This window comes from Nomascus leucogenys, chromosome 2 (assembly GCF_006542625.1).
Source record: "Nomascus leucogenys isolate Asia chromosome 2, Asia_NLE_v1, whole genome shotgun sequence".
In the NCBI taxonomy this organism is placed as follows: Eukaryota; Metazoa; Chordata; class Mammalia; order Primates; family Hylobatidae; genus Nomascus; species Nomascus leucogenys.
Window position 1 is genome coordinate 130126814 of NC_044382.1, and position 24814 is coordinate 130151627.

At 39.2% G+C, this 24814-nt stretch overlaps 1 protein-coding gene across 1 annotated transcript; it reads left to right on the forward strand.

Annotated features, from left to right (window-relative positions):
• Positions 1–563: 563 nt before the first annotated feature.
• On the forward strand, positions 564–23375 carry LOC100606751 (zinc finger protein 474). The gene is made up of 3 exons (XM_003259885.3): positions 564–644; positions 20265–20445; positions 23203–23375. The coding sequence occupies exons 1-3, from the start codon at positions 612–614 to the stop codon at positions 23352–23354; spliced, it is 366 nt and encodes a 121-aa protein (XP_003259933.1). The 5' UTR covers positions 564–611; the 3' UTR covers positions 23355–23375.
• The last annotated feature ends 1439 nt before the right edge of the window (positions 23376–24814 follow it).

The window sequence follows — 24814 nt, forward strand, 5'->3', positions numbered from 1 at the left end:
GCTGCTGAAATCAAGACTAAGTCTTTTAGAGGACGGGCGCGGTGGCTCATGCCTGTAATCCCAGCACTTTGGGAGGCCGAGGCGGGTGGATCACGAGGTCAGGAGATCAAGACCCTCCTGGCTAACACGGTGAAACCCCGTCTCTACTAAAAACACAAAAAATTAGCAGGGCGTGGTGTCGGGCGCCTGTAGTCCCAGCTACTCGGAGAGGCTGAGGCAGGCGAATGGCGTGAACCCGGCAGGCGGAGCTTGCAGTGAGCCGAGATCGCGCTACTGCACTCCAGCCTGGGGGACAGAGCGAGACTCTGTCTCAAAAAAAAAAAGACTAAGTCTTTTAGAATTATTTCCCTCTATGATTTCCGCTTCTTTGGAGGTGGTAGATGAAACATTCAGTGGGATCCTACTTGTAGATCCGAACTTTTTAATAATCTTCAGTGGTCCTAGTTCACCTCCTCAGCTGTGCTGATGTCATGAAAACTAGCCTCGACCTCACAAACTACCCCTTGATGATGCTGACCGCTGGACTACTAATATCCAACTGCTTGTGCCATTTCTTCATCTTTCATTGGTGCAAACCATGCCTGCATATCAGGGCAGCACTCTATGATCCCATGGCTCTCACATCGACAGACCACAACACTAAGGTAACAGGACCAGTTCTCTTCTAAATTGTTGGCTCCAGAAGGCAACCCAAGGGAATTTGTGTATATGTATTACATGTATGGAATATGTGTGTGTTGAAGGTGGGGAAAGTTACACATTTTAGAGCAACAACCTCATCAGTGAAATTGACATGTAGCTTTCTAATCTAAAAATTTAAAGGATGATACTCACCTGTACAAATCATAGTCTAATATAATATTTAAAAACTCATCCTTGACTTATAATTATACATCACATATTGCTGGGTAGAGAGACTGTGATAGATACAACTACATCTCCCAGAGCCCAAAGCCCAAAGCAAAAATAGGTGCTCTTTCTTTGCATTGGCGCTTCTATATGTGGCTTTCTGCTTCTCTAGAAAGAAAAATACTGACTGTAACTTCTGTGAGAGGAGAGAATCACATATTATAAATTGAAATATCATTTAGGCCTAAAATGAACAAAAACCATAACACAGTTATACTCTCAAAAAGTTAATCTAGCTTAATTTCACATGTCTTCGAAGCCTTTTTCCCCCATCCCTTGCTTCCAGCCCAAACACACGTACATCCACATTTCCTAGTGATCACGCATACTGAATCTTTATATAATGAGCAAATGGATATAGCTTCAGTACTTAAAAATCCAAATTCCAAGGTCAACAACTACAATCTCTCCCAAAATTCTTAAAACTCCAACAAAGGCAGTGCAACGCAATCTGTAAGGAGTTCTTATTGAAACAGAGGTGACTGTCCCATGAACAGAATCTCACTGCTCAATGTGAGGCATAAGTTCAGCCTTATGGATAGGCGGGGAATTGAGAGAACTTTACTTAGGACTCCATCTTCTTCTCTCCCTTTATGTTGTGTAGTGCTCCTCTCCCTTACGTCTCTTGTCTCTTTCTAACATTTACTTTATAAGGTTGTCTTACACATAGAAAGAAACGACCTACAAATTGAAGAAAGGTCTAGTAAATCCAGGAACTCAATCAGTTTCCAATATTCTCAGCCCAAGCACCTGCTCTGATGCCATGGTCCCATCTCTAAAGTCTCCCATGCTGCTCTCATATCCCAGGTTACCTTTAATCAGAGAAGGTGGGAACATAAAGGTATCACTGGTCCCATGTTAAAGCTTCAAGTAATTGGAGGCAGAGAGTAGAAGCGAAGGATAAGGAGAGAGCGGGGTCAACTCTGATAGGAAAATTTTTAAAAAATATCTTAAAGTTAGAATTCTTTCTGGCCTATCCAAGGTGATGGTCTTCTTTTTATAGGAAGATTCCTTTTTTAGGCCTCCGCCCCTGAGCAATGTGCTCTCTCACACATAAGCTGTAGACAAATCAGACACTAGAAATAACCCAATGTCCAAGTTCAGGTCAGAGAGCATTTTTTTTTTCATCTCTTTAATTATATGCACTGCAGAAATTGAGTGTCTGCCATAGCCCATGGATTTTTCTTGTCTTTCCTCCATATTCCCTTGTTTCTCCATTTTACTCTGTGACCTAGAAGCCAACTGGCATAAAAGTCAGGCCTGTATCCAAACTGGTGAGCACAAGAACCAAACACCAGGAACATTCTCCAACCATTTTCTTCAAGGAAAGTCATTTCAGACAAGAATTTGGCAAGGCATTTAATCAATACCTCAAACACTTCACCTTCCAACTATGTTCTTCTAAGATCAGAAAAACAAAAGCAGAAACGGCTCTTATCTCAAATGTGAAAATTAAAAAACAAAAAAAACCTTCAGCTAGGAAATTGTTTCTTTCAGAAACCTAGACCAAATTAGAGTCTAATTTGGAATTCATTCTTTGACCTTTGTTTTTCAGCTTTGTAGCTCAAGATTAAAAATTAAATAACTAAAATGTCAGGCATGCATTGGAAGTATCAATAGTTCTTTTTAAAAAATTAAATACATAAAGATAGTTTAATAAAAACAACAGTTCCAAACAAATGTCAAATCTTTCTTAGGTTAAAAAGGAACAAAACAAAACTCCAAATCACAAGTAACAGACTCTTTTATAGTTGGCCAATAGACAGACCAGATTGGGAAATTCTTTTACGCGGCATCCAGTGATTTCCAAAAACAATTTAATTTCAAACAACGATCCTTCCAGATATGACATTTGGGAGAATTGTTTAAAAACACCAGAAGTAAATGTGAAATACCAGTGGTTTCTAGACAATCAAACTCTGCAATTGTTAAGGTTTGGGATTGAACTATGCAGTTACTCCTATACATTAAAATGCTATTTATACTTTGCATGTAGTAGGACATGACTAAGAGAGTAGAAATCTAATTGTATATATTCAGTCTCAGTCAAGTTGGTTGAAATTATGTTTTAAACGGCTGAAGGCAGAATTCTGATTTGGAGAAATGAGTCTCTGGTGGCCTGGCCTCATATTCTAATCTCCTTTGCCTTTTAGCACCTTCTGAACTCTCCCTACTTCTGCACCCCTACCCCTTGGTATTGTTGGAAGGGGTCAAGACAATTTTATAAACTCAACAGAAAACCATCCTTCATAGGACTGTTTGCATTCTGAAAACCTGTCAGGGAGAAGGTAATATTTGACCCAAAGGAATAAAATTTGAGGTAGTTGGGAGAGCAAAGGCAGGAGTTTTGCTAGTTTTTACCCAGTCCCATCCAATGGCTGACTCTGCACAAGTAAGGCAGGGCATGATACCCCACTGACCACTGATGACTCTATCTCCCATGTTTCTAGAAGCAACTGGAATCAGACAGACCTGGATTCAGATCATAGATGCACAATTAAATCAAATATCTTTGAACAAGTTACTTAACCTCCCCAAGCCTCAGTTTCCACCATGAGAGGGTGGAATGAGAGGATGCCTGCAAAGGACCTGGGATGGTGCTTAACAAAACTTTATCTGTCAGCTTCTCCCTGCCTGCTTCACAGGAGACCCAACTCTCTGCAACAGAAACCAGCTTTTCCACTTAGTAATCACTGTGTGCCTCAGTTTCCTGGTTTATAAAATAGGGGCATTGAGCTCTGCCCAGAGGGTTATTATGAGAATAAATGAAATAAAGCATGTAAAGTGTTTAGTACAGGGCCTGTTATTTAGTAAATGCTGGTAATTAGCTGCCATTATGCCACTTGGTCACACATGTTTAATATTGCAACATACACAAGGGTTTATAAAAGAGGTTTTAGCCTTTTTCACCAAGTATACAGGGAGGGGAACGCTCACTCTTACTTCATCCAAACTTCCTGCATTCTGTGATATGCTCTGTGCACTTACCACAGAAATCTCAGTTATTTGGCTTAATGGAAGCAATCAGGAGTGTGGAAAATCTAAAACAGAAGCTAAGGCCCAAATTTTTAGTTTAATTTTATCATGGAGAAAGAGAAACACTCATTGATGGAATGACACACATTCAAATAGCTACACAATCACATAATTCCCTCAGACCTTGGCAAGATGTGCCCTGTTTTTGACAGCCTGGGATCCAGCTGGGAGCAGGCGAAGCAAAAATCCCCCAGAGAGTAAATGACTCAAGGATTACCCATGCTTACTGTGCACACAGCGTCTTGGAAATCAGTCTCATGCCCTAAAGTACAGCTTCTTTTGCCTAAGGATAGGCTTCAAGCCTCCTTAGTTCTGTTGTAATTGTCATCATGCTTAAATTCAAAGAGAGCAAGGAGTCTTCAATGTGACAATCTCTGTGTCACTACCCTTTTTTTTTCTCTCTAAAATACCTCTCCTACTACCTGGCAAGTTTTGTTTTAATTCCTCAGTCAATGATTCAGTCTTTTGAGTGAAAACACTGAATCTACAGGAGATCTCAGCTAAAATGCAAAGATTCCCGTGATAGGTGACAAACCCTTTTTAGTCACTGGCACATTAACGTGAATTTACAATAAGGTTAGTTCATTTCTTAGAAATGAGATATAAGGAAAATACCTTTTATTGGGGATATGAGTGAGGAGAGGGATTGGAAAAATAGGCAGCTCAGAGTTACAAGCTCAAATGCTTTCAGGGGCAGAACAGGCTGCATAGAGGGTGACAGGGAGTGGCAGAGCTTGTGGTATACTAGAGAGTAAGCCTCACCTAAAGATATTCACATTTAAAACTTTTAAGAACATTGTGCTGGCCAAGTAAAACATGCCTGTTGGTTAAAATGGCTGTTGGTCCATCAGCTTGCAACCTGAAATCCAGAGTATAAAGCCAAGAGGAGGCAGTACCATTGGGTAGTCCAGGTGAGATGCTGTAAAGACTCATGCCTGGGCCAGGAGAAGGCAGCTGCGGATGCTGAAGGAACCACAAGTTTGTTTGACAGCTGTGTGCAGGACCAGGGGCATGCACACTTCACACCTGAGCATAGGGTAACTCACTCCAGCACCCAACTACCATTTGGATCACCTGTGGGAGTCTCTGGAACGATGAAGCTATTCTTCTGGATGAGACACCTTAGAGCCAAACCTTCTGATAACTTTTAAGGACCAAAAGTCCAGGATCCTAGGGGGGCTGCACATCTGGAGAGTAGTTTTCAAAACTAATCAGTCTGAGTTCAAACAAGTTAGTGGGCAGAGAAGTCAGGATGTTTCCTCCAACTCATCAAGTCCCCTTCTCACCCTGCCCCTGTATCTTGAGTCATTTAAAGAGAATGGGCTCAGCAGAAGCCAAATAGGGATCTGTCAACCTGATACTGTCTCAGAGATAGAGCTTTGGACAAAGCTAAAAAATATTTTCTAAATAAAGGGGTTGGACTGAGATGAAAGGGGCAAAAAGAAAAGAAAGTAAATAAAGTGGTAAGCTCAATATGGTCATTCCCACTGTTAGGGCCAGTTCTCAGTTCTGTACCCAGCACAGTCCCTGGCACATTGTCAGTAATCAGAAAATACTTCTGAGCAACAACATCTGGGCTTCAATTAAATCACCTATTGAGAGACAACCCTTTCCTCCAGATACGTTTGCATTTAATGCGGGTCTCACGTGAATCAGTCTCAGCTGTGTTTCCAGCAGATGTCTCTGGTTTATTTCTGCTCACAATGGAAATGCAGTATCAAAATCTAGAATCCTATTGTTTTATTGGCTTTTGAAATTGAAAAGCATCTGATTCATCCCAGGTATTTATGGACTAGCATACTGTACTGGTTACCAGTCACGCTCCATCTGTGAGACAAAGTACACATTGACATATATGGCCAGTTCTAGGCCCAGTTGTGAGACAGGGTAAGGATTGTCATGTCTATCTCCCCCGTGGTCACCATTTTTTAATTCTACATGTTGTGACTTGTGTTATTACAGATTAATGATTACAACCGTATGGTTGGAAAGTGTCTGAAGGTAGGAGTGCCTTTTTCTGATTTGCTCCAAGTCGCGATTCAGGCTTAGAAGGGCTATTTCCCTTGCAGGATGTTCTCTTACTTCTGGGTTCCCTGAGTTCTCTTTGACTCTGAGGTTAATGAATAACCTCAAATAAACACAGGGAATATGGCTATTTTGATATAGGGATGATGCAACCTACAAAATGTAGGTTTGATGTAGGGATGGTGCAACTTACAAAAAAAAAAAAGACCATTAAACTTTCTGCATTTAAAAAAATATTTCCAAGGAATGTACAAAGCATGTTACTTGGGAGAAGGACACAGGCATTTCATTTGCATACATATTTAGTAATAACATAGTTTACATTTTGATGTGGCTCTTTGGCAAAGGCCCACTAAAATGACCTCATCAAAAAGAACAGGCTTACTGCTTTTGTAATGGTTACAAATAAATCCAGGAAATTACTGCCTTCCAATGTGTGAATGCAGGAGGCTTCCTTTATTCCCTGGTAGCAGATGGCTAATTGTTCTTGTGCCCTTCTAGAGCCAAAGTTCTCAGCTCTCTCTTTTTGAGCTGAATGACCCTAAAGAAAATAATTGTAGGCTGGAGGGTAGACAAGGGCAAGCACAAGGAAAATATAAAAGAATAAATGGTGTGACAGAAGGGGAGCCTTTCAGTATCCCTAAAATCAACTGTAGATGAGGACTAACTGAATTTATATGTGTTTTGTGCATATATACACACATACACATTTATATATCAATGAACTTTGAAGTGCCTCATATGTTGGAAGATAAGAAACTGGTCAGTTATGTTTCTTTTTTTTTAAATTATACTTCAAGTTCTAGGGTACATTTGCACAACTTGCAGGTTTGTTACATATGTATACATGTGCCATGTTGTTTTGCTGCACCCATTAACTTGTCATTTATATTAGGTATATCTCCTAATGCTATCCTTCCCTCCCCCAATCCCATGACAGGCCCCGGTGTATGATGTTCTCCACCCTGTGTCCAAGTGTTCTCACTGTTCAATTCCCACCTATGAGTGAGAACATGCGGTGTTTGGTTTTCTGTCCTTGTGATAGTTTGCTGAAAATGATGGTTTTCAGCTTCATCCGTGTCCCTACCAAGGAAATGAACTCATCCTTTTTTATGGCTGCATAGTATTCCATGGTGTACTTGTGCCACATTTTCTTAATCCAGTCTATCGTTGATGGACATTTGGGTTGGTTCCAAGTCTTTGCTATTGTGAATAGTGCTGCAATAAACATACGTGTGCATGTGTCTCTATAGCAGCAGGATTTATAATCCTTTGGGTATATACCCAGTAGTGGGATGGCTGGGTCAAATGGTATTTCTAGTTCTAGATCCTTGAGGAATTGCCACACTGTCAGTTTAATTAGATCCTATTTCTCAATTTTGGCTTTTGTTGCCATTGTTTTGGTGTTTTAGACATGAAGTCCTTGCTGATGCCTACGTCCTGAATGATATTGCCTAGGTTTTCTTCCAGGGTTTTTATGGTTTTAGATCTGACATTTAAGTCTTTAATCCATCTGGAATTAATTTTTGTATAAGGTGTAAGGAAGGGATCCAGTTTCAGCTTTCTACATATGGCTAGCCAAGAAACTGGTCGGTTATGTTTCAAACAAACAAGATGCCATGCACGTGGGTGCAGAAGGAGAGTCCTGCTTTTATGTTACTCATCTTTGGCTGCAGGGCTCAGGTCCTGAAACTCTAGGGTTGAGTTTTCTTGATGAAATCTTATGTAAATGGGGTTGCTTCCTAATGGACTTTCTCCTACAAAAAATTTAATGTCCTGGAAAAAAAAGTCTTGGTAAAATATTTTCTAATTTTCTCTAGGTCTTTTTATTTGTTTTCTTTTGTGGTTATATGCTTTGCTTTTTGAACTAGGAAAACTTCTTGGGCGACAAATTAAAGAGTTTAGAATAGAGATCATTTGAAATATTCCCGGGCTGGGCGCGGTGGCTCACGCCTGTAATCCCAGCACTTTGGGAGGCCGAGGCCAGCAGATCACGAGGTCAGGAGATCGAGACCATCCTGGCTAAAACGGTGAAACCCCGTCTCTACTAAAAATACAAAAAATTAGCCGGGCATGGTGGCGGGCGGCTGTAGTCCCAGCTACTCGGGAGGCTGAGGCCGGAGAATGGCGTGAACCCGGGAGGCGGAGCTTGCAGTGAGCCGAGATTGCACCACTGCACTCCAGCCTGGGCCACAGAGTGAGACTCCGTCTCAAAACAAACAACAAAAAAGAAATATTCCCTAGCTCCTGGCAAAAATAACTAAAATACATTACTTGATTCTGGAATTTCTTTTACAGTGTGTACTGCTGACTTTGAACTGACTGCACTGCATGAGCATGGCAATGCAAAAATACTCCACTAAACTGTATCTGCATGAGTATTTTTAAATCAGCCTTATTGAGAAATAATTTACAAACAATAAACTGCATCCTTTAAACATGTGCAATTCAATGAATTTTGATGGTTTTAGAAACCTGTTATGCCTCCACCATAACCAAGACATAGAACATTTTCATTACCTTCCAAAATGTCTTATATTCCTTTATCACCTTCCACTTCTAGCCGCCAGGCAACCACTAATCTACAGATTAGTTTGGATTTTATATAAATACAATCATGCTGTGTGTACTGTTGCGTTTGGTTTCTTTCAGCATAATGGTTCTGAGTTTCATCCACTGGTGCAAGTAGCAGTAGTTCTTTTTTATTGCTCAGTAATAGACCATTGAATGACTGTATTCAACTTTCTTGCTCTATTTATGGATGTTTCCAGTTGCATTTGTGTTTTGTTTTTTTTGTTGTTGTTTTTTTGAGATGGAGTCTCACTCTGTTTCCGAGGCTGGAGTGCAATGATGCCATCTCGGCTCACTGCAACCTCTGCCTCCCAGATTCAAGCGATTCTCCCTCCTCGGCCTCCCTAATAACTGGGATTACAGGCACCTGCCATCATGCCCAGCTAATTTTTGTATTTTTGTAGAGATAAGGTTTCATAATGTTGGCCAGGCTGATATTGAACTCCTGACCTCAGGTGATCCACCTGCCTCGGCCTCCCCTGGGATGACAGGCATGAGCCACCACACCTGGCCGCAGTCCTGTTTTTTTATTGTGACTTCAGAGCTTTAGTGCAGGCAGAACCAATTTGTGTTTCTCCAATATGGGATAACCAAGATGGTTTAGCGTATAAAAATTGTATCAAGCCTGTAATCCCGACACTTTGGGAGGCCAAGGTGGGTGGATCACAATGTCAGGAGATCGAGACCATCCTAGCTAACACGGTGAAACCCTGTCTCTACTAAAAATACAAAAAATTAGCCCGGCATGGTGGCGGGCACCTGTAGTCCCAGCTGCTCCGGAGGCTGAGGCAGGAGAATGGCGTGAACTCGGGAGGCAGAGCTTGCAGTGAGCCGAGATCGGGCCACTGCACTCCAGGCTGGGCACAGAGCAAGACTCCATCTAAAAAAAAAAAAAAAAAAAAAAAATTATAAATTGTCTGGCCCATTTCTTAATCTGACTGTGTCTCAAAGATATGAAGTCCTCATCCTTGCATTCAAGGCTCAACACAATCCCCAAAATTGCCCTCTCTCTATCCAAAACAGCATAACACCTTAACTTCACTGATGCAGCTCTCTTATTACAGGAAGCCCTTCCTTTTAGTATTATTTGTCAAATCTCCACCCCACTGTTCTGACAGGAGAATGAAGTCTGGGATCCGGACCAAGGTGGAAAGGCAGAGGGCCAGGGGAGACACTTAGAAAAGGTTGCGACCTTCAACTATTTTCTCAAGGTCTAACCGCTTGTGTTTCCATCCTATGTGGAACAGATTGATCCTCACCTGTACACTTCCTCTAAGCAGCCTTCTTGTTTCCATTATGGGCATTACAGCTTTCATGTTCAGATACTACAGTACTATTAAACAGTTGTTGAAAAGGTCATGTTGTTTAGCAGCTTGACTGAGGGAGTTCTCCTCTCTCCTGTGCAGGTCTACCATTCAATAAACCCACTTCAGATATTATCCACTTCATTGGCATCTGATCAAAACACTTCCCTTTCTTCCTGCTTCAGACTCCTGTGTCATTATGTCCCCATATCATGACACTTACACATTTTGACTTGTAAATTAATAGTTTATATATTTGCCTCCATAACTAAGGAGAGTTAAGGACTGGGATTCCCCACAACCTCCAGCTTGGTGCTGGAGGAAGTAGATGAATAAAGGCATGGAGACAGCAAAGTTGAGGACTGTGGCCTCTAGCTTGGGGAACAGTGTCCTGTTTGGTGTGGCTCAAAGATGTGTTTCATCGGGCTAAGATTGGCCGTGGCTGAAGTCAATATGAAGGGTTGGACTCTAGTCTGTAGCCACAGAGAACCATAAAATTACTGACATCATGTTAGATAGGCCAAGTTTGCACAAAACAGTCAGGTGGGGGGTGGAGACAGTTGAGAAGATGAAAATTATATGGCCACATGTCAAGCCAGGTAGAACGGGCAATACTGGATCCAAAGGACGGCCTGCTTTATCCATCCACCAAATTATCCTTTTGACCACCACTTTTCAAAATAAGATGACTGGCACCATACAGCCCCACTTAGTTACTTGTGAGTTCACTTTTTGACTAATGCGTTCAGGTATGGGAAACAGCCTAGACAAAATTAAAATATCCGTAAGAGCCGCATTTGGGATTATCTTATGGTGGAAATGAACTCATGCTAAATCTTGTTCTCAGACTATTTTCCAGACATTTCTTACTGCTTTTTAAAGTAATGGAGCAGAATTCTAGGATTTCAATCATGTTTCATCATACAAGTATTTAACTGATATGTATTCAACTATAAACAATTAGCAAAATAAAATAGTATTGGAATAATGTAACGTAAAGTACTGTAAGTATTTTTATTTTGTATTTAAAAGGAAAATGTTTTCTATTGACAACATTTCTGACACCAAATGTGTGGATTTTCTCCCCCACAGCAACAACCAGTTCTCCAATTCTCCAGACAACTGCATGTTGTCCCAAAGTAAGCGCAGACCTCACAAGTTGAGGGCTTAGTATCACAAGACTGCCCCCCAGCTTCAGAAGCCAATCTCAACTACTGGGACGCCAGGTTACTCACACTTCTGTCAACTTGGCTAAAAACTGGATTGCCCATGATCCTCCCTTCATGCTTAGTAATTTGCTATAACAGCTCACAAAACTCAGGGAAACACTTTATCGTGTTATTTATGTTACCAGTTTACTACAAATGATACAGATGAACAGCCAGATGAATAGGTACATAGGGCAAGGTATGGGGTTGGGGGTGGTGTGGAGCTTCTGTGACCTCTCTGGGGGCACCACCCTCCCAGCACCTCAATGGATTTGCCAACCTGGAAGCTCTTTGAAACCCTTCATTTGGAGTTTCTATGGAGGTTCCATTACACAGAGATAATTGATTAGATCATTGAACATTAGTGATTATCTCAATCCCCAGCCCCTCTTCCCTCCTCAGAGGTCAGCGAGTAGAGCTGAAATTTCCGGCCTTCTGATCAGGCCTTGGTCATTCTGGCAACCAGCCCAAATCTTAAAGCTGTCTGGGGGTCCTAGCCACCAGTCATTCATTAGCATACAAAAAGACACTCATCACCCCCGGGGATTCCAAAAGTCTTAGAAGCTCCTGTTTCAGAAACAGGGAAAAGGACCAAATATAATTTTAAAAGCTGCTGTCACCCCTGTCACTCAAGAAGTTACAAGGGTTTTGAGAGCTCTGTGTCAGGAAGGAGGTGCAGAGACAAAATATGCATTTCTTCTTATGCCACAGCATTGTAATTTTATGCTATGGAAAGCTGTATTCATTCCTAATATTAATTCTAATTCCAACTACTAGTTTGTTTTAATACTAAACTATATTATATATATAATCTTTGAATATATTTTATGAGTTATTTAAGGAATTTGCAGAAAATAATTTAGTCTGCATTATTTTACCTTTAAGGCTGATTTTATTACCCAATCCAGATTAACTTTTGACTCCAGAGCTGATATTTTTTATTACTTTTTATTATAAAAATGATACAAATTTATTATAAAAATCCACGCCATTAGGAAAGTATAAAAGTTATCCCAGACTCCCCTAATTTGACCTTAGTGAATATCATTCCAGGCATCTGTGTACACAGACATACATAAGTAGACATGTATAGGTTTTCATAGAAGTGAGATTATTAGTAGAGATAAATTTAAATTACTTGCAATTGACGCAAAGACACCAAAGTGAAACTAATAATTTTGCTGAACTGTAGGATAATATTTCTTCACTGAAAGTTTAGTTTTTAAGAGGACTCACTAAAGTTAAAAAAAAGTAATTATTAAAGGATTTGCAAAACATTAACTTCAAACTTTAATTTTACACTGCTTCAATTGACTGTTTCACATGAAAAGTGAGGAATTTAATGTCATTAACTTCTTTGTACTGCTCCTTCCCCTGCCAATTTTGATAATTAATTTTATATTCTCTTCTCTATAATTTTTTTTTTTTTTGAGACAGGGTCTCACACTGATGCTCACAGTGGAGTGCAGTGGCACAATCACAGCTTGCTGCAGCCTCAACCTCCTGGGCTCAGGTGGTCCTCCCACTTCAGGCTCCTAATATTTGGGAACTATAGGCATGTGGTACCATGCCCAGCTAATTCTTATAATTTTTGTAGAGATGGGGTCTCACTAGATTGCTCAGGCTCAGGCTGGTCTCAAACTCTTGGGCTCAAGCAATCTACATGCCTTGGCCTCCCAAAGTGCTGGGATTACAGATAAGAGCCACTGGGCACAGCCTCTACAATTTCTATAGTTATTTTGCCTTCTATGATTTAAGTGGATTAATTGCCACTCTTTGAGTCACAATCTCTATATTTTTTAGTTTTTTTGTTGTTTCATCCCTTGATTTCTTATATTAACTAATGTTTTACAAAGAGGATCGGGGTAGAGTGGCTATAACATGTATTTATTATACAGGGACATTTTAGGGAGTAAAAGAAGAGCTATTAATGTTAGCCAAGACAACAAGTATGTAAGAAGACTATTCTAGGCAAAACAGTTCTTAGAATCACCCTAAAGCCAGATATGGTGCCAAGTTCTTCAATGCTTCAACTCAGAACTTTCTGAGCCATTTAAACAGTGCCAAATGGCCCCTTTAACTACGAGTCATCTATGGGAAGAAAAAGTTTGGCTCTGTCTAAAGGCCCAATAGCTCACTTCCACGGGCTAATAGACGGGTTTTAGGGAATCTGCCAATCAGTCGATATCATATCCACAATTCTGTATACATATGCATTTTTCTGGGGAGATCACTGTTACACTAATCAGATTTTCAAAGACTATTGCTCCATAAACATTTCTTACCAATTTCTATTTCATAAGGTGATGCTTGAATCACATTCTCTCAACTCCCTTGTAAATAACATCACAGAACTATACTTTCACACTGCAAGTTATCACTTCGTATCTTCTGTATAATTAGTATAAGACGTGAACAAATATGGGCCGGGCACGGTGGCTCACACTTGTAACTCAAGCACTTTGGGAGGCCGAGGAAGATGGATCACGAGGTCAGGAGATCGAGACCATCCTGGCTATCACGGTGAAACCCCGTGTCTACTAAAAATACAAAAAATTAGCTGGGCATGGTGGCAGGCACCTGTAGACCCAGCTACTCTGGAGGCTGAGGCAGGAGAATGGCGTGAACCAGGGAGGCAGAGCTTGTAGTGAGCCAAGATCGTGCCACTGCACTCCAGCCTGGGCAACAGAGTGAGACTCCTCTCAGAAAAAAAAAAGAAATGAACAAATATGGAGTGTTTCTGATATTTTGTAAAACTGCTAGTAATGACTTCCATTTTATTTTCATTATGTCTTTTATTAAAATTCATAAATTCATGCAATAAATTTAGTGCTAGGAATATTTTTTTCCTTCTGACCAATTGTCATACTTCTTTCTATAAACACTATTAGTTACTGAGTTGTGTATTTCACAGCGGTTTCCTTTTAGCCTGTGCTATCAGAGAGGTCATCTAGAGAAATTTGAACCTATCTGAAATATAGGTATTCTAGTCTCGGTTTTCTGAAACAGCTATGTCCATTCCTCTTTTATGCAAACCTCTCTTAAGGTTCTCCAACAAATCAGCCTGTTTTCTTGGTCCTTAATCTTTCTCCCCTGCTTCAATAGCGATATTATGACTATTTATTTCAAACAGTGACAATGAAGGGATGGATGCCAGGTTATATACAATAATTAGGATAAAAGTTATTAAATATCCACTTCCCTGTGTGTTACACAAACCTGGCCTAAAACATTGAACATGAAGTGTTCCTGACAAAGAAAAGACATTAGCAGAAAGAAAAAGATGCTGTGTGGAAAATAATATGATAATTCCAAATAGTGGCCAGCAAAATAATTGAAAACATGTGAAAACTTAGTGGATTCAAGTTAAAAGTTTTCCCTAACATGTTCAAGCGCCTGTCTATATCTAGCCTAAGTCAACTTTCCCAGGAAACTGAGAGCACAGAAACAGAATTGTGATGAGCCCTGATAGACTTTTATGCACACTTACATAGATTTAGTGATTAAATTTTTGTAAAAAATGTCTTTTACCTTGATGTTAGAAAAGTAATGCCACATCAGCAAAATATTATCTGAAATGTTACAGGAAAACTGTTGATCTAATTCTTTGCTCTTCAGCAACCTCAGACTTACTGACTTCCTCTTTGCGTTTCTTTGATAACACTTTCCTGGAATTGGCTGGTCCTGGCAAGGGCCTCCATAGACAGGGCCCCCTGCCCTCACATAACCTCCTTAGCCACCCTTCCACTGCCCTCCTTACTCTGTTATGCCATGCCACTGAAAGCTACAGACTGCACATTTGCTAAGAGGGGGCCTTCTGCCAGTTCTGCCAGAGCTACAGTCTCTTCTTTCCGTTCCTTCTCTCCATCCCCCACATATCCACTTCTATCTGAAAAAGGCCCAATAGGAAAACCTTGGACTGGAGAAAGAGGCCAAACAGGAAAACCTTGGCAGCTGCGGCAGTGGCAATAACCACAGGTTGGAGATTGCTCAGCTTTCCCTGGAAGTTTCAGACTGACAATTGTAAAATCAATGAAAAATAAAATAGGTCTTCTTATCTCTGTTCAGACCCATGTGGATGTATTTTTCTCTTCTGCTGTGGCTGGGTTGTTTGCGCTTCACTAGAGCATGGCTTAGGAGTAAGATGCTCAAAACCTAAGAATATGGAGTATATTGCAGGTTCAATTGAAGTTCAACCACAAATATAGAGCATGGGAGAAGCTTTAGAAAATATAATATAGAACATCTTCGCCTTTTTATGGTATTAATTTTCTCCCACATCCATTTCAGTTGTTCAGTACACATCTTCTGACCTCTGTGTCTGCCTGTTTTCTTCTAACTTTCCTTCCAAAGGAAATCTTCTGACGGTGACACTAATGTCTTCATTTATGACCCATGCCATTTATTTTGCTTATATGCATGGTTAAATACTGGATTTGGCTCATACTTTCCATGTGGAATTTTATTAAATTCACTATTTTCAAGGTGAAAAGAATAACTTCTTATTTAAAACTAAAAATCTGCATTTAATTAACCTTTCCAGTAAATAAACATGTAAAAAAAATAGTAAGAAACATTTAAACATCTTGAAAATTTTTGCTTATGCTTTGTACTTTCTCTTAGGTCTTTCTTGAATTTCTCAAATATTTTGAATGTCACTTTTCAATTGTTAGAACCTACCATATGGCTAAGAAAAAGAAGGATAAATAACTATTTAGTTATTTTGATAAATGTAGACAGTTTATTGGCATAAGTTAGTATAGAATAATAGAAAAAAAATTCCACTTCAAATAATACCCTTTTTATAAAAACTTCAATCATCCAGGGAGTCACTTTATTTTCCCTTTTTGCTTGGTCTATGTTAACTGTGGATTTATTCATCTAAAATCTCTTTTTATGTCTGGTAATCAGAAATCATAAATGTGTTTCCTTCTGGTTTTGATATTGCTCTGTGCAAAGTGAAAGTCCCAATAGTTATAGTTAAAAGTAGGCTGATTGTAAGACATACACATTAACCAAGTTTTATTTTCCCAAAGGAGACCACACAATCAGCTTAATTTGTTTCTGTTTTCATGCCACCTGGTGCTACTAAAGAGCATATTGAAAAAAGGTCATTTAATTCCAACAAAATTTCTTGCAGCTTCAGGTAACTAGGTCTTTTCCATTATTCAGTGAATATTCTTCCCTAATTGAATCATTACTAGATTCTCCGGAGTGCATAATCCCAGCATCTTTCACTATTTCCCAGAATTCAAATCTCTTCATTCTCTGAAGATCACTTTGTCTCATACTTAGAAGATTAAGTCCATGTATGTGAGCACCACCAATTCCTCACTTCTCTACAAACACCTTTTCCCTTTCTCTAACTTTTCTTTTTTCCCTTTTCTCAGAAGCTGACACCTCTAATTATGCCCTTAATCTCATCTTCAACTGCCTCCTCTGTGATTTTTAATTATCCTACTTTATTGTGGGCCTATAATCTTTTCCTCTCTGCCTAAGGCCTCCCTATCCTATAAACAACAAAACAAACCTTTCTTCTACTTTGCTTGTCTCTCAAGTTTCTTTTCTGCAAGTTTTTTGAAAGTGTGTTGTTCTCTTCCTTGACATAATTTTTAACTCCTAACAATTTAGCTTTTACCCTTACCACTCCTTTGGAACTAACCTCTCAAAAGTCAGTGGTATGGAGTCCACTGATAACTCCATCTAATAGCCTTTTCTCAGCCCCTCATTACTCTTTGTAGCATCTGACAAGGTTGATGACACCATATTTCTGGAAACCAGAAATGTTTCCAGAATCTTTTGTCTGCATGCCCTATTTCTTTAACTGCAAATTTGAACCTTTCTCTGTGTTTTCTGGCTATAATTTCCCTTGTCCAATATCCCTACTATAAATATTCTCCCAAGAATTTTTCTCCATATATTCTTTACATACTCCTATTTATAGAATTTTCATGGTTTTAAACATTTTTTTTTCTGTGTGAATAGCTCTGACATAAATGAATACTGAATTTGCAGGCCTGTATTTCCTGTTTTGGCTGGACTTATTTATTTAAATTCTACAATTATGTCAAACTCAACAGATCCAGAACAAAATCAATGTTTTTCTCCTTCTATAAATTGCCTTTCTGTATTTATAAGTTTTATTTGTACTCTGTGCAAGGCTTTTCTATAGCTCTATCCTCAGATTTAGACAGGCCCTGGGTTCCTAAAATGGTAGAGGCTGCTGTCAATGCCCCTTCCTCTCCCCAAAGTCAGATTGTCACCTCCTATCACTGAGTGTAAGACATGGTGGGTAGGAGAGTATACACAGACTGTCCCTGCATGCCTGCACCTTAGAGAGGCTTACACTCAGCTACTCTGCCCTTTTCTTGTGGCAGAAAATTATGTCTCATATAAAGTTTGGAGCTTGGAGGCTTTTTCTTGGTACTATTGATCTATCTTCAAACTTAGGTAGGCCTTTTAGTTCATCTCTTTATCTTGCAACTTTGAGTCTCCAATGGGCTCAAAACTTATGATTCTGTAAGCTATTCAATTTGTTCTCATTGTTTAGGTGGAAGCAATGATTCTTGTCGTTTTCTATATCCTAGACAGAAGCTGAATTTCCCTATTGCATCTTATCCTTAACTCTCCCATAGATTTGGTTCTCCTAGGAACAAGAAAACTAAGAATTTGAGTTCAAGTAGTTTATCTGGGGGGTGATCTCAGGATACCCCAGTGAAGGAATATGAAGAGAGACAGGGAAGAGAACAAAGCCTAGATAGTGTGTTAACAAGCGACTGTGGTACAATCACTCTGGGGACTTCTGGGAAACTATATGGAATCAACCTTGGTGAGGAAACTGGGTATTTATTTGCTAACTCTCATCTGCAATTGATGAGCTGTTCTGCTGTGGGCAGAGCCTACTCCAGATCAAAAAAGGCAAAGAATCACAAGTGCTTGCAGTAGAAAGTTGTTGACATGATCCCAATGTGGGCGGGCATAATAGTGTTAACAATGTCTGTTATAAACTTTCCATTGACATTTATTACTTTACTTCTCAGATATGTGGGTGTACTCAAGCCTGGTGTTATTGAGAAAAGGAATTATGCCTGATTTATCTTTGTATTCTCCCAGCATAGTAACTTGGATATAGTAGTCAGAAGGCAATCAGTCAATATTTATTAAATGAGAAAATATAATTTTATAGTACCACTATGAAGAATTCTGGTTAGCTCTTTTTTATTTCCTCTGAAGCCATGTCCTCACCCCAATCCCAATTACTCAAATAATGTAGTTTAGTCTTTTAATTGCCAAAAACATAAAGTCACCAGACTAGTGGGGATTTTTTTAAATCACGTTGATTTTCCAGCTAACTTAAATGTGGTATAATTTTAAAATATGATTTCCAAATCTAAGCTTTATCTAACAGACTTTTTTCTTTTTTTTATTATACTTTAAGTTCTGGGATACATGTGCAGAATGTCAGGTTTGTTACATAGGTATACACGTGCTATGGTGGTTTGCTGCACCCATCAACCTGTTATCTACATTAGGTATTTCTCATAATGCTATCCCTCTCCTAGCCCACCACCTCCAACAGGCCCCAGTATGTGATGTTCCCCTCCCTATGTCCGTGTGTTCTCATTGTTCAGCTCCCACTTATGAGTGAGAACATGGGGTGTTTGGTTTTCTGTTCCTGTGTTAGTTTGCTGACAATGGTGGCTTCCAGTTTCATCCATGTCCCTGCAAAGGACATGAACTCATCCTTTTTTAAGGTTGCATAGTATTCCATGGTGTATATGTGCCACATTTTCTTTATCCAGTATATCATTGGTGGGCATTTGGGTTGGTTCCGAGTCTTTGCTATTGTGAACTGTGCTGCAGTAAACACACGTGTGGTTGTGTCTTTATAGTAGAATGATTTATAATCCTTTGAGTATATACCCAGTAATGGGATTGCTGGGTCAACTGGTATTTCTGGTTCTAGATCCTTGAAGAATTGCCACACTGTCTTCCACAATGGTTGAACTAATTTACATTTGCACCAGCAGTGTAAAAGCTTTCCTATTTCTCCACATCCTCTCCACATCTGTGGTTTCCTGACTTTTTAATGATCACCATTCTAACTGGCATGAGATAGTAACTCATAGTGGTTTTGATTTCTAACGACCAGTGATAATGAGCTTTTTTCATATGTTTTTGGGCTGCATAAATGTCTTCTTTTGAGAAGTGTCTATTTATATCCGTTGCCCACTTTTTGATGGGGTTGCTTGTTTTTTTCTTGTAAATTTGTTTAAGTTCCTTGTAGATTCTGGATATTAGCCCTTTGTCAGATAGATAGATTGCAAAAATTTTCTCCTGTTCTGTAGGTTGCCTGTTCACTCTGATGATAGTTTCTTTTGCTGTGCAGAAGCTCTTTAGTTTAATTAGATCCCATTTGTCAATTTTGGCTTCTGTTGCCATTGCTTTTGGTGTTTTAGTCATGAAGTCTTTGCCCATGCCTATGTCCTGAATGGTATTGCCTAGGTTTTCTTCTAGGATTTTTATGGTTTTAGGTCTTACATTTAATTCTTTCATCCATCTTGACTTAATTTTTGTATAAGGTGTAAGGAAGGGGTCCAGCTTCAGTTTTCTGCATATGGCTAGCCAGTTTTCCCAATATCATTTATTGAATAGGGAATCCTTTCCCCATTGCTTATTTTTCTCAGGTTTGTCAAAGATCAGATGGTTGTAGATGTGTGGCGTTATTTCTGAGGCCTCTATTCTGTACCATTGGTCTATATAACTGTTTTGGTACCAGTACCATGCTGTTTTGGTTACTGTAGTCTTGTAGTATAATTTGAACTCAGGTGGTGTGCTGCTTCCAGCTTTGTTCTTCTTTTTGCTTAAGATTGTCTTAGTTACACGAGCTCTATTTTTGGTTCAGTATAAAATTTAAAGTGGTTTTTTCTAATTCTGTGAAGAAAGTCAATGGTAGCTTGATGGGGATAGCATTGAATCTATAAATTACTTTGTGTAGTATGGCAGTTTTCATGATACTGATTTTTCCTATCCATGAGCATGGAATGTTTTTCCATTTGTTTGTGTCCTCTCTTATTTCCTTGAGCAGTGGTTTGTAGTTTTCCTTGAAGAAGTCCTTCATATCCCTTGTAAGTTGTATTCCTAGGTATTTTATTCTCTTTGACGCAATTGTGAATGGGAGTTCACTCATGATTTATTTTGTTACTTGCAGCCAACAATGATACGGCGTCCACCAGCAGTTGTTTGCTACATTTGTGGTCGTGAATATGGAACAAAATCTATTAGCATTCATGAGCCACAATGTCTGAAAAAATGGCATAATGAAAACAATTTGTTGCCTAAAGAGTTAAGGAGACAAGTACCTAAAAAACCAGAAGTCAGGACCATTACTGGTAAGTTCCTAGAAAAAAGATTTGAGTGCATAAGGGGAGACTTTTCTCTCTAAACTAATAAGAGCAGAAGTATTCTTTTTTTACTTGTTCAAACCAGCAAAATCAACAACATTTTCTGCCTTGGTTACAGACAAATAAGAAAAACAGTTTTGAAATGCCTGTCCAAAGAATTATCTTCTGATGCTGAGACATAAAGACACTATGTCCTGGCAACACTGTGCATGAGAGGGACCTATGGGAATTTGCTGTATTTCCCAAAAGTATCTTTCATGCATCATCAAACCCTTTGAATGTAAAATAAATAATAAAATATTTAAAAAATGAAAATGAATAAAACTTTAAAAAATATGAAACTTAAAAATAACCTTTGGGAACATCCAAAGTCATGTTTCCAAATATGAATGTGTCTTGGTGTTCATAGGGCACAGTTACCAAACTCGAATTTTCACCAGGTCCACCAGTCAGGTTATGACATTGAGTAAACTGGTCCATGTGTGCAACAAAGGGGAGGTAAGGACTCTGATGCGCTGTGGAGCATCAGCTCACTCTAAAGGAGAAAAGCAGCTGCCCAGTTCCAGCTGGTGTTATCATTAAGAACTTTAGTCCAATATACTCATATCTTTCAATAACACAAAAAAAACTAGAAATCTAGACATCTATTTTAAATGTCCAGAATTTTTCGCATTTAATCATTTGTAAAGCAAGGTGCAAACCAAATGAAACTGAAACTACACTGCCATGTTTGGCCTCATCACAAAGCCTCATGTTTATTCATTTAGGGTATGCGAATAGTTAAGAAAATATTTTTGCCATGCAAGCTCTGACTTGCTTATCATATTTTTACCATTGTCATTTTCTCAGTAGATCCCCTAAACCATCTCACAGGACAATGTTGGTTTTAAGAGGAGTGTCTTTCAATTCATCCATTCTCCTACGTAACCATAGATTTGCAATGCTGAAAAGTACCTTGGGGGTCATTTAATGTCAATTAGTCCAAAGCACTTGTGTCAGAGATGTGACACAAGAAGAGTTTTATAACAACCCACAAAGTAGAGCCTAGATTGTATGATAAATTCTAGATCCTGCTAGATCCCAGCTATTCACAGTCGTTGCCAAAAAGAGGACTTTTCATACAGGCGGGAAAACAGCTACAGATGAAAACAACCAGCTACTGAAATTAGAGCATTTTCCACAAACAGGTTGTTTACCTCATTGAAACTCTCTTTCCAGCATTTCTCATTTGGTGTCAAAATATGTTTCTTTCCGTTCTGATCCTTATCACTTTCTCTGCTTGACCATAACTAGCAGCAGGCTAGAAGTAAGAGGAATGATTGGTCTGAAAGCCCTGGTGGTTCACTATTCCGTTACTGCCTACAGATGGAAAAGATAGGTCCTGTAACTGCACTTCCCTGCAGTCTTCCTCTCACTCCCATGTTATTTATCTCTGAAAATGCCCTTCCTCTCTAGGTAAAAAGAATTCACATTACCATTTTTATCCCATGAACTCATTGTAGTCATAGGGTTCAAATAACCCTTCTTCCTGATCTGAAGTCAAGGCCCTATGCAAAAACATTTAGAAATGTGATGAATCACCTTCAAGTGAGAGTCAGTGACTACTCTGGAATTTTTGAGTTCATTTTAAAACTCGCATGAGTAAGGAGAAAGTCAGCGTCATTCTTTTCGCATTTTTCAAAGCACTCAAAATACACATTCATATCCCACATAGACAGTGACATTTGCTTTATCCAAAGAAGAAATACTAGATTTTGCTGGGATTTAAATTCCCATGGAGCAAGAAAGTGAGTATTAGGAGCAGGCACGTTAAACAATTTAAGGTTCACTGTGGTTGTGTGAACCGTTAGATAGAAATCATGAGAACTGCCTAAGCTTTAATGAAGTAATCTATGCTGTGCCAAAGATAAAAACTAAGTAATATGTTTTTGAGTGCCTTGTTACATTTTGGGGGCCTATTTTCAGTGGTTCTAAGACATAGTCAATTTAATGTACTAAAGTCATTCTGTTTTAACTAAGGTTTATTAAAGCTAAATGCCTCATTGTTTCTCTAAAATGAAGCCATATGCTTTTTTCTCCCTATACTCTGCCAATGAAGATTATACATTTCTCATCTGTCTTTGTTATTTTCTTAAGGGCATATCTTTTTGTCAGATTACTCTGTTTGTATTCTCCACTTTGATTACTTAAAGAATATCTGAGTTTATGACCATGAAAAGATGATAAGTTTTAGGATATAATTCATCTTAAATTCACTCACAACTGTCAGTTTTGGCTTCTAAAAACATTCCACTGAAGGATTACAGAAAAGGAAAATACAAATACATGCTCATTCCCCTTTGTAAGCTTATATTTAGAGTCAACTGAAAGAAGGCCAAAAGTTATATTTGCAAAATAATAATGTGTATGCAAAGATGTTAATAATTAGTGAAGAATGCATATCATAACTCGTAAAACAATGTCTTTCCCTTTTTAAAATCCAGAGAGTGAAAAGCCTCTGTCTGATTCCCAGCTGATTTTATTCAACACTTGAAAGAGCGAGCAGCCCTTTCTTTTTTGGAGGCAAAAGTAATATGATTTGTTTAAAATACTCAGTCAACAGGTATTTCCTGAAAATACTTTCCATAGAAAGTAGAATATGGTTCTCCCGAATAAAAACTGATCCATTTTACCTTTTTCTTTCCCTTTTGTTTTTGGTATTTTTTTTTCTTTTTTTCTTTTTGCTTTTTTCCTTTAACTTTCCAGCTAAAGGCTTCTATGATCTTGATGCTTTAAATGAAGCTGCTTGGACAAGCGCCCAGAGCCAGTTGGTTCCCTGTAATGTTTGTGGGCGTACCTTCCTGCCAGACAGACTGATTGTTCACCAACGATCTTGTAAACCCAAAGCCGCCAAGTAAAGCCCTTTTCTCTCTACTGAAGTGTTTCAGAAATTAATCCCTTTGAAAGAGATTGGGATAGAGTGGGAAGGAGAAAAAGGAGCTGACGAGGGGAAACAAGGAAAACTGGAACTGACCAAGGGCTGGTCTAGCAGGGGAGGCCCAGCTCAGCGCTTCGGTGTTGCAAGCGTTGCTCACTATTATGCAGTTGGGCAAATGCTCTGGTTTTAACAAGCAGCTGCATGTGCATAGGCACGCTGGGGACCATTTCACACTTTTGTTAGGCAGATTTACAAGCAGGCTGCTTCTCATCAGAGCTGGGATTTTTGTCTAAAAGAAATTTCAGAGCCAATGGTCCCCACTTTTCTTCCATTTTCTTTCCTGAACAAGATTTTGAACTTCACAATTAGGACTCTTATTCAGTGCACAAGGTCTTTGGAGGCAACTTCAGGCAACTCCTTAATCCCAGGAAGAACCGGATTCCTTCCTCTCCCTGAGCTTTCTGAAATAACCTGTCATTCCACATGTCCTTTTATTCAGGGACATTTTTTGAGTTATTGATTGGGGCACTTCTTTATAAGATTGTCAAAACATCGCTGAGAACTCAATGTACTGGAACCATATCTAACTCATTCTCGCTTTCAAATGGCAAGAAATGATACAAGATATTTCAGAGCCACTGCCAGCGGCATGTGTCAGGAGACTGCTGCAATACAATTCACCCAAATAGGTGGAGGCTATCTCCTTCCTTCTTTAGGAGAAGTCCAGCATGAATTCTTTATGCCGTCATAGGGGTTTATAGGTGTTTTATTGTTGTGGTCTAAATGCCTGCCAGAAAGTTCTGTGCCTCCCCACCCAAGGCTCATGCACAGTAAGTGGGTTGTGAAACTGCTTAGTATTTTAGAGTTCTTGAATGTGTATTCATCGAGGTGGGGCTCTCCTGGGAGGACGCCAGGGTCAGGGAGGGACTCTGCCCAGGAAATTCTGCTCCCCCGGGCTGTGCTGCTTTGCCTGGACTCCCAGTGGTTTTGCTTGAGATCTTTGTTCATTTTATGGTGGAATTCCAGGGCCATTCTGGATCCAGTGGGTTCCTGCAAGCCTCCCATTCATGACTTTACACAGCATAGTCAGATCCAAATTACACAGGCAAATTTATTCTACCTAATACTTTGGTCATACTTCTACTTATTCACAGGGTTAAGTTAGGATAATTGTGCAAATATTTCTATTTTTCCTGCCTGCTTCAAAGGAAGCAAGAGATGAACTTTTTAAAAGTCTTTAGATACCCTCAAATAAAAATCTTGTGAAAAATCATGGCATTTAATGACACGTAGTTGATGGTTTAGTTGTTTTACCTTATTAACCAAAATGACAAAAACACCAAATAGATGTTGAGTTTACTGTGGGTCAGGCACTGTGCTAAGTGCTTCATATGTGTTACATTATATACATCTCATGTCAAGCCTACAGATGGATATCAT

Bases quoted from the DNA above. Each gene is read 5' to 3' on its own strand.
- LOC100606751 (XM_003259885.3), top strand. From the start codon at position 612: ATGGCTCTCACATCGACAGACCACAACACTAAG. The intron at 645-20,264 runs GTAACAGGACCA...TGTTACTTGCAG, and splicing joins CGACAGACCACAACACTAAG to CCAACAATGATACGGCGTCC. The intron at 20,446-23,202 runs GTAAGTTCCTAG...TTAACTTTCCAG, and splicing joins AGAAGTCAGGACCATTACTG to CTAAAGGCTTCTATGATCTT.